The sequence below is a fragment of the Triturus cristatus genome, chromosome 3_1, assembly GCF_964204655.1.
Source record: "Triturus cristatus chromosome 3_1, aTriCri1.1, whole genome shotgun sequence".
Lineage (NCBI taxonomy): Eukaryota > Metazoa > Chordata > Amphibia > Caudata > Salamandridae > Triturus > Triturus cristatus.
Window position 1 is genome coordinate 863,634,157 of NC_140583.1, and position 10,958 is coordinate 863,645,114.

The window sequence follows — 10,958 nt, forward strand, 5'->3', positions numbered from 1 at the left end:
GGCAATTTAACAGGGACTTCCATTCCCCCGGCATTATAAAGACTATACAAATATTTAGGGACCTACATGGCTGTTCCTGGTTCCACTGGACCACAGCGATGCTCCCAGTGATTAGTGTTGTACTGACTGGCATCATCAGCAATAAAGCTGTAGAGGAACATTCCTTCATACTTCACCCTTTTCGAATGTTAAGTTAATTATGGTGATCAGTGGCTTATAGATTTGAGTATGAAACTTATGTAGCAGTGATGTCCCCCCACCAAAGATGGCGCCCACATGGTGATGAATGAAAGCTACACCGGTGCCTCCTATGCTCTATCCCTGTTTGGGCCTTCATTTTTCCAGGTAACCTGGAAACAGGGACGTTCCAATTGTTCGATAGCACAAGCCTTTGACATTCTACTCAGATTACCTGTTGCACTGAAACTATTCAAGCAAATTTATGTACCATGTAATCCGGGGCAGTGGGATTTCTTAGGTAAGACATTCACATTCTAATACCAGAGTAGTGGAATGGTAAAACAAGCAAAAACACAAACCCCTTCTGTGCACACAGCAGGCCCTATAGGTTTGTTTCAGATGGCTGGAGTTTTACTCACTCAATCAATCCACAGATTTGTAAAGTGCACTACTCACCCGTTAGGGTCTCAAGGCGTGGGGAGGGGGGGGGGGGGCCGCTATTGCTCGAACAGCCAGGTCTTGAGTTGTTTCCTGAAGGAGAGATGGTCCTGGGTCAGCCGTAGGTGGGTGGGGAGGGAGTTCCTTGTCTTGGCCGCCAGGTAGGAGAAGGATCTTCCTCCGGCGGTGGCTTTGCGGACGTGTGGGATGGTGGCGAGAGCGAGGCTGGCAGAACGGAGGGTGGGTGTGTAGAATGTAAGGCGGCTGTTGAGGTATTTGGGGCCCATGTCGTGGAGAGCTTTGTGTGCGTGGGTTAGGAGTCTGAACGTGATCCTCTTGCTGATGGGGAGCCAGTGCAGGTCTTTCAGATGGGCGGAGATGTGGCTGTGGCGGGGGATGTCCAGGATGACTCGTGCAGAAGCGTTCTGTATGCGCTGGAGTCTTTTCTGGCTGTGGTTCCTGTGTAGAGGGTGTTCCCGTAGTCCATTCGGCTGGTGATGAGGGCCTGGGCGACCGTCTTCCTGGTTTTGATGGGGATCCACCGGAAGATCTTTCGGAGCATGCTCAGAGTGTTGAAACAGGGTGACGAGATGGCGTTGACTTGCTTGGTCATCGTGAGGGAGGAGTCCAGGATGAAGCCCAGGTTGCGTGCATGGTCCGTTGGCTTGGGGGCGGTGCCCAGGGCAGGGGGCCACCAGGAGTCGTCCCAGGCAGAGGGGATGGTCCCAGGATGAGGACTTCCGTCTTGTCTGAGTTCAGTTTCAGACGGCTGAGCTTCATCCATTCCGCGACGTCTTTCATTCCTTCCTGGAGGTTGGCTCTGGCGGTGGCGGGGTCGTTGGTGAGGGAGAGGATCAGCTGGGTGTCGTCGGCGTAGGAAATGATGTTTAGGTTGTGTTGGCGTGCGATGGCTGCGAGTGGGCTCATGTAGATGTTGAAGAGGGTGGGGCTGAGAATCCTTGCGGGACGCCACAGATGACTTCGGTGGCCGCGGATCGGAATGGGGGGAGGCGGACTCGCTGGGTTCTTCCGGCGAGGAACGAGATAATCCACTCCAGGGCCGTTCCTTGGATTCCGCTGTTGCTGAGGCGATGTATCAGGGTGCGGTGGCACATGGTGTCGAAGGCTGCTGAGAGGTCCAGGAGGATGAGGGCAGCTGTTTCCCCGTTGTCGAGCAGGGACCTGATGTCGTCGGTAGCTGCGATGAGGGCGGTCTCGGTGCTGTGGTTTGCTCGGAAACCGGACTGCGAGGGGTCGAGGGATCCGTTTGTCTCGAGGAAGGCGGAGAGTTGTTTGTTGACGGTCTTCTCGATGACTTTGGCAGGAAAAGGGATGAGCGAGATGGGGCAGAAGTTCTTGAGGTCGGTGGGGTCCGCGCTGGGTTTCTTCAGGAGGGCACTGAGCTCAGCATGTTTCCAGCTCTCCGGGAAGGTGGCGGATGAGAAGGAGCTGTTGATGATGTCCCGGAGTTGGGGTGCGATGATGGAGTCGGCTTTGTTGAAGATGTGGTGTGGCCAGGGGTCGGTAGGGGATCCGGAGTGGATGGTGTTCATCGTGCGGGTGGTGTCTTCGGTGCTGACCGGGGTCCAGGTGCAGAGGATGGTGGTGGGGGTGCTGGTTCGGCGGTGGGGTGCGCGGATTGTGCGCCGAAGCTGTTGTGTATGTTGGTGATTTTGCGGTGAAAGAACGAGGCGAGTGAGTCACAGAGGTCTTGCGAGGGTGTGATGTCGTTGATGCAGGTGCTGGGGTCGACGAGTTCTTTGACGATTCAGAAGAGTTCCTTGCTGTGGTGGGTGTTGTTGTCCAGTCGTTCTTTGAATGTTGTCCTCTTGGTGGTGCGGATCAGCTGGTGGTGTTCGCGGGTGGCGTTCTTGAGGGCTGTCATGTTTTCTGTTGTCTTGTCGTGGCGCCAGGCTTTCTCGAGGGAGCGGCAGGTTTTCTTCGAACTTTTGAGGTCGTCGGTGAACTACGAGGTTTTCTTGCTGCTGGGTCTGCTGGGAGGGTTCTTCAGTGGTGCAAGGTCATCGGCGCAGTTGGTGAGCCACTGTGTGAGGTTGCGGGCTGCTTCGTTGGGGTCCGTCGTGTTGGGGGGAGGGATCTGGCTGAGGGAGGTGGTGAGCTGGTTGGTGGTTATATTGCTCCATTTTCTGCGGGGTGCCTGTTGCGGGTGGTGGTGGGTCGTGGTTCTCCTGTAGTTGAAGTGGATGCAGCTGTGGCCTGTCCAGTGTAGTCCGGTTGAATGGCTGAAGGAGATGTGCTTGCTGGAGGAGAAGATGGGGTCAAGCGTGTGTCCGGCGTAGTGGGTGGGGGTGTTCACCAGTTGCTTGAGTCAGAGGTCAGCGAGGTTGTCCAGCAGGGCGGCGGTGTTGCTGTCATTGTTGTTCTCCAGGTGAAAGTTGAGGTCTCCTAGGAGGGTGTAGTCTGGGGAGGTTAGGGCGTGTGGGCTGACGAAGTCTGCGATGGCTTCGCTGAATTGTGTGCGCGGTCCCGGGGGTCTGTAGATGAGAGTGCCTCTGAGGGTGGTTCTGGGGTCGGTGTGTATTTGGAAGTGGAGGTGCTCGGCAGCAGTGAGGGTGTCATCGGAGTTGGTCGTGATCCGGATGGTGTCTCTGTGAACGATGGCAATGCCTCCTCCGGTTTGGTTGACGCGGTCCCTCCAGGTGATCTTGTATCCATCCGGGATGGCTATGGCGATGTCGGGGGCTGAGGAGGCGGTCATCCGGGTTTCTGTGAGGAAGGCGACGTCTGGAGATGTTGTGTCGAGGAGGTCCCAGAGCTCGATGGCGTGCCTGTGGATGGAGCGGGTGTTGAGCAGGATGCACTTGAGGTGATTGTTGCTGGTGTCTGGCCTGGCGGGTGCGGTGCAGGTTCGGAGGCTGGTGAATTTGCAGGCTTGGCAGGCGAAGGGTCCGTGGGTGCGTCGGGGGGTGGCTTGGCAGCAGGTGGGGTTCCGACCGGCGTTGAGTGCGTGGAGGGTGGCGGCAACGTAGGTCCGTCGTGTGGGCTGGTGGCGTCGAGGGCCAGGGGTCCTGGCGCTGGGCGCGGTCCAGGCGCGGACGGGCGCAGATGGGCTTGTCTTTGGCGCGCCAGCGGCGCGCCTGCTGCGCGATCGCGCAGCGGTCGCCATAAGAGGGGAGGAGGGGTCAGCTGGGAGGCGGGAGGGAAGGAGCCAATTGGTGCAGGAGGGCGGGGCCGCACGGGAGGCAGCGGCGGGAAAGACGGGGCTGAGGAGCCCGACGAGGATTGCGGCGATCCTAGGAGAGGCAGACGCCTAAGAAAACACTCACTCACTCGGGGTACAAAAGAGAAGGGGGGCGGGCAGGCACATGGGGCACAGATTTGCGGTTCAAAAGTATACCCCCACCTGTTACTAATACATAAAAACATTTATCTGTCTACTTAATTAAAGAAGAAACTAGGCTCACACACATAAAGTGTCTACAAAAGAAACCCAATCTTTAAAGGAGACTGAGGCCATGTGGAAAATTCAGCACTTTACAGAGGAGAGCATATGCTAACAGCCTAGTGCTAGAAGGGCAGCGGGGCAACAGTGTGGTCATTGGGAGGCAACCATGTGGTTATTTGGATAGTCTGCATAAAGTAGCAAGAGTACTGCCATACATTGCACCATGGATAGCAGGCCATTTTTTTACTTTTCTGATGCGCAATGTATTTCATAAATATATGTCTATGAATAATTGACCCTATTGTGTTATCTGCAGAAAACATCCTGGCTCCGAGCCTGCGCCAAAGTCTCGCATTTCGGACCTTCCGCCTGCCAATCCGGACCACATCGGTGGATACAGACTTGCGACAGCCACGTTTGCTGGCATTGAAAACAAATTTGGCCTCTACCTTCCACAGTTTCGAACTCCCGGTATTGCGGCAACTAGCTCAAAGGTGTCCGTAGGGGAGGAGCAGTCTTAATTCTAAACACAACCATATACTTCGAGTAAAAGAATGAAAAGACACTACAAAATGGCGCCTGGTGATATCCGTGAGCTGCATGTCCGACTATAATGAGTTCTTTCTTTCTTTTTAAAGACTTTTCAAGTTAATCATGTGTTTGCACAAGGGAGACCATCCATTTCTGGCTTTAGTTCTATGCATATGATGTTTTTATCCAGTGGCATGCATATCATACCTAGCTATTGCTTTGCACAGCTTGCACTCAATGTTACTGTACATATTGTACATCTTTGTACAGAGACAGACTGACATGTAAAGGAGACAAGTCCTCTTTATACAAGCACCATTTGTAGTTTGGGGGTAGCTCATAATGTACAGTATGTTTTAGAAGTGTTTTAATAAGGATCTGGTGACAATAACCAATATAGAAGAACGATATTTAAAGTTATTCATTATCTTGTATTCATGTCTTATGGAAATAAAACATCAGTTATTGATGTATTTATATTCTTTTCTCGCTGAATTTGTGAGTGATGGTATGGTGAGGTGGTGTTTCCAATAAAATAGAATGTTTCATGCGCTAAATGATTATCTCACATAATTTATAATCGGGAGCAGATTTTCTTACTTGATGGTCGAGACAGTTTTTGCAGAGTTCTATTTCCTGATTGGCCAGTTCACCGCTAAAGGGTCCAGTGGTTTCGATTTTAACAGCCACATCACTCTAGTGCACCACGACTGCCTGCCATACCCTTTTATGTGGATTTAAATAGACATGTCTCCTGAACCATACAATCGCTCTTTAATATTCACATATGCGCATGCCATTTCCAATATCTGTATATAATTTCCCACAAACCTGCTTGTGTTGCTATTTTGTCGTGACGGGCAGCATTTGCAAATCCTTTCCCCAGATGTAGAAAGGTTAAAATCTAATTGGCTAGTGCTTTGGGGGTTAACTATTCACAGACATCTCCAAGAAGTTAAGATTGACAAGACAACTATATATTCTGGCACAGGAGCCTTCTACAATAGTAATAGAAAAAAAACGCTGACAGCTCGGGGAGATGCAAGCCGCCTGACTGCAAGCAAACACAAATTAATTCATCCCGGAATGCATCTTGTTCAGAATAGAAGACGTGCAGAAAATATGTTCTTCAAACTCCGAAGCTGCATAAACATTTTTAAAAATGCGCCCTCTTGCGCAACAAAAATGACTTTCTTCCCTCAAAAGCTTTTCAGCTTTCAGTCAAGATTACTGGCAGGTTAATTCCTTTAGCGCCACTGGAGGCGGGGCTCCTGCAGATGGAGAGGCGCCCATGGAAAGATTTGCAGACTGGAAGCTGGCAAGGTTGAGACTTAATAGGCCTATATGCACATCACATTATTGAAAACCACAAAATGGCCCAGAATGTGGTCGGCAGTCTCAGCATTTGGCACAGTGTTGTGAAGTCAGTGTGAGACCTCACAGGCACTCTCTTTTTTCCACCACAGTAAATACAGGGGCCTAAACTTAGGGGTATGGTACGAGAATGGTGTGAACAAAATAATGTCTGACAAATGGTGTATGTTACATTTATTTAGAAAAATGTCGCACTATTGGAGTTAATATTACCAAATCTACACCCAGTGGAACGATTTTTCTGTAGACAATATTTGGAAAAATTATATTTCTTTTAGGCAATATTTTTGTGACAATATTCTGACCTACCCAGTGCTTAATTTGTAAAAGAATAACTGCTAGGGTCAAAATATTCTCCGAAGCCAGCCGGTGCCATTGTCGAGTGTCAGGGTTGCTGTACTCCAAAGCTATATAGCCTTGCTTTCACTTCATGCCTCCTTCCACCAACATACTCTCACTGCTGCTTTATCTCAATCCTGCAAGTTCTTTTACTTCCCTTCTTTCTCCCATGTCACCCTTTTCTCTTCCTTATCCTCCCCCTCTCACACTTTGCTGCTGTTCTCTCTCTGATTCAGGGGCAAAGACTGATTATTAATAATAATACTGGGTCCCCAAAAATGAGTGCTGGTGGGCCCCATCTGCAACCACTGGCTCAATGTAGGCACAGCTTAGAACCATAGTAGAGCTTTACATTTTTAACTTTTTCAGCTTGCTGCTGTGTACTGCTAGCTAATTATTTATTAGGTTGTTTGATTTACATGGTGCACACTGTTAGCTTTTGTTCTGAATTAAAGTGCTTCATTAGGAATGATTAAACAATTTGATTTTTCATCAATACCGATCAGCAATTTTCTTGTCCACTCCCAAGTGTAAATTACTAGACTTGAATCCAACCCAATAGGAATGGAACAGAATTGAACGCCCTCAAGTGTGTACTGCAGTTTCTTGACAGACTCTGAGTTGTTTATAATTAAGGCTCCCGGTTTTATGGTATTTTTTTTTTTAAGATTTCCATCTGTATTTATCCATATTTATGTTTCTATATTTATTTCGTGTTTTGTGTATAAATGATTTGTAGAACTGTACATTTCCATATATATTTAACTGATCGACGTGCACTCATACTTTGATGTTTGTTGTGTTTTAGCTATTTAAGCTGGCAAATATCACATAACAACACGTCCACTGGTAAATACTAGCATTATACCACAAATATATATTGACACATGCCGTTATTTAAAGAAATGTCTCCCTGTTTTTAATTTCCTGCTGTTGGGCTATAATTCATGAAAGACAGCACGGATAGTCACTTAAAAGCAGCACACTTTTCTGTATTTATCCTCATTTAAAAATAAATGCAGACAGAACACACATTGTTTTCTGTCTGTATTTATCTGTAAAAATGGAAAACAGGGAGCCTTATTTATAATTAGCCATATGTCCAGTCTGCCCTCTTTAGAATGTATACATGGTTAAGAACTCTTTACACACAATGTTCCTATTGTGAACACCAAAAAGTGAAGAGTCCTCTTACACTGGCTCCATCCTCAGAATGTGAAAACCTAACTATGATATGACTGAAGCCCGATCCCTCGCTTGTGTTGCAGCCTCCTCAGACACATTTGTTCACTGAATGCGTAATCCTCTGTACCCATTTCTTTAATGACTTATACTGAGTAGAATTGGGAAATTATTTGCATTTTAAGGGATAAATGGGTAAACCCACTACCTGCCTCCTACTGTTTGACTACCTCTGCCTCTACTGGACGTCTTATCAGCTTTGCTTTCAGCCCTGCAGGCTATTTAGGGTTCGAATCTCAATATGTTATCCACTCTTTGCATGTATTTTTAACCTCAGTCACAACTACTCTTTTAAACAAATGTTTGTTTGTCAATCTCTGTCTAACATAGAAGGAGACTCAGCTAAATTGGAGATGTTCCAGACATAGTTCTGCCTGAACAAAGTCAAAATGCTGCATTTTCCTGTGTTTCTAAAGTAATTACAGGTGATTAGTGGCCTGCGTTGCCCTGACAGAAGCCTTCTAATGGAGCTTAGAAAGGACCTCCACCAGTCAGACTACACCTCAGCTGCCTTGCCATTAAATGATGCAACCCTTTAGGTATAGGTGGACTAAATTCAGTAAAGAAATGTAGGTGGACATCCTTGACAAAATAAATTCCACACTGGTGTAGGCTTTTTCAGGTCCTAGTCATCTGTGCACAGTGTGTGTAGGTGACAGGCTTGACGGTTTTGAGGATGTGCATGCTAAAAAGAATGGAAAAGCATTAAACTTGCTACATCCTCCGGCTGGAGATTGTCAGCCTTAAAAAGACAGTATCACCATATTAGGCAGGATTTCTCATTCTCAGTTGAACAGCGACTGAGAAGATTTACGGTTACCTCCAAGGTCTAAAGTTCACTGTCTAAACAGATTATCCTCTAGCATTTGTGTTCATGTCCACTAAACTGATGAAACAAAACAGAGTTTTGCTGTCCTTTCGAACTATGATTTCCATCCTTATTTCTGACTTAGTAGAATGAATGTTGATGTATCCTCTTTCCGCCCTCACTCAGAAACCAAAGTCTAACGCTGAGAAAACATGCCCCATGAAGGGATCAAAGACAATTGCATACTCCGTTATCTTTGAGGTGCAGAGCATCAGGAACCAACCAAAATTCTGTTGATATACAGCAATGTTACTAATGAAGACCAAAGCCCTCCACTAAGAAAGACTACCCAATGACAACATACAGTAATCCCAGAAATACTGTTCCAGGGCTGCTGAAGTGCTGCATGCAAAATTTGAGCATCATCTGCTGTTCTCATCTAGCCATCAATATCTGCCTGAAGAATTGGGACAAGCTTTTGTTTCATGGAGATAATACATTATCTGGAAGCAAGAGATGTTATGTTTATTTGTAAAGCACACTAGGACCTGCCATAAATGTTCACAAAGATAAATCAAGTCTCCACGGCGTGATAGTGGAAATTGCATCAATTCACCTAACTGCCATGGGTAGTGGAAGGGACATCAAGCACCCTTGGAATGCCCCAAATGATATCACACAACATGACATCATATGACCTTTGAACCCAACGACTTTATAACCATTTGCCATCTTATAACTTTTAGAGCTGATGGCATCCACACTAAGTGATTTTTGGAAGACGAGAAATAGATCTCTGTCCTTAAGTCAGAATGCATTATGGATTTGTGGGATAGGAAGACAAGGAAATACCATGTTTAAAAACACCAGTTTTGGATTGAAATGAGTTGACAGTCTCTTCAAAAGTTATTTTGTTTTGGTGACATTTCATTATTCTGCTTTTCTGATTATACAACATTTGTTCCTAAATAGATAAGAGTGCACTGGCTCGGAAAAAAATCCTTTTTAATGTTGCTAATAAGAGTTAAGAGGTGGATTGCATTTGGGACAGAATAAGCTTGACTAGTTGGTATGTTTTTTTTGTAATTTCCCTTTCTCACATTCCCCTAGGATGGCTGGATAAAGGAACACTTCCGAAAATTGTTCCAAGTATTTTAAGACTTTTGTTATCTATGTAGACAGTTATGATAGCACACATTTCAAACAATAAAACTTTCTAATGACCGATATGGATTCTAGATTTCACCCCTTTAAATTGCATTTTCCTCATACTGTGAGTTTTTATTTGTAGATCATTGCAAAGTGCTGCACGCCTCCACAATTTCACACAGAAAACAAAAGGGGCTGATTCACAAAGATATGAGTATGCAAAAGAGTACTCCTAAAGTACTGCTTGCTACTCTTTTCATAAATGATAGCAGGTTTTGTCACATACATTCAGGCAAGAGTGCACCTGGTGTTTGTCTTTAGGTGTAAAAACCTTTAAAAATAATTCTGGTGTTTGTGCAGTGTCAACTGCTACTGCATCATGGAGCATTCATTGCCAAAGGTCTACAAACTTTAAGTACCCAGGCTGAGTGAGTTAAACGTACCGTATAGTAGAGTAGCACTGTTCAAAGATAACATTCTATTATACATTACAGACTCAGTAACAACAATTGATAGAGTCCTTTCTACCTTTAGACTCTTGGGAATTACTCGTGCTGCCTCCGTCAGTCTGGGATCAACAGGCTTGACATAACTCGCTAGTTAGTGTTGAAATGTACTGTTTCATGTATCTGCGGATACATGTAACAAGGAGTGTGGATGACTTTCAAAGACATTACCTGCATAAGATATTATCAGATTTTCGGAGACGTCCAACATTGGAGGTATTCAGATACGTAAGAATGATACGCCATGGGGGGCCATTCTAAGGGCGAACCCAGCTACCAGGCGGATCTTTTGTGAACACTGTGGAAGTTCCTTGTCAGATTCTTTTATTTTACATAGTTTAGTCCTATCATGCTGTTATGTTTTCGTTTTGCTTCCTATCATCAGACTCTTTTATTTCTTTCATAGAAATATTGAAGACATGCATAGAAACGTTACTATATGTGTTCCAATGCAGTTTAAGCTGAAATGCTTTTATTGTTTTTAGTTATAGGTGCATGTAACCATCAATATGTGAGCCAAGATAACTCATTTGTTGTCATGGTTCTTTAGTCTTGTTTACTCTTTAGTGTCTGCTGGTTCAGCATTTGTTTTCGTTATGCAGAATAAAATCTGCAATCAGGTCCTATAAAAACAGGTATCGATTCATCATCAGAGAGAGAGACTTCACGCTAGGACTATCTCGCCAGAGGTTAGTCTAGTTTGCAGCACCCACCAACCTCATTCGGTGGCAACATGGGGAGAGCGGGAGAGGTGGCCTTCAGTATGTTGCTGTATATTTTGCAGCACTAAACAAGCTGGGATAGAGAAAAGATGACTTGCTACTTTTCATGATGAAAACACAAATATGCTGTGCTATCCACCGTGACAAACTCAAGTACAGTCTTGCTACTTACTGCAATAGCTAAAATTAGCTTGAGGGTGTTAGGATATTAAGAACTCAATAACCATGTTAGAAATGTTCTTGCTATTTTTGCTGATCATGAT

At 45.9% G+C, this 10,958-nt stretch overlaps 1 protein-coding gene across 1 annotated transcript in view; it reads left to right on the forward strand.

Moving 5' to 3' along the window:
* SLC25A12 (solute carrier family 25 member 12) overlaps positions 1-5,028 on the forward strand; it is a 466,840-nt gene extending 461,812 nt beyond the window's left edge. Inside the window, exon 18 of the mRNA XM_085645302.1 lies at positions 4,341-5,028. Within this exon, the coding sequence (XP_085501428.1) occupies positions 4,341-4,545 (205 nt within the window). The 3' untranslated portion in view covers positions 4,546-5,028. The remainder of the gene's footprint in view (positions 1-4,340) is intronic.
* The last annotated feature ends 5,930 nt before the right edge of the window (positions 5,029-10,958 follow it).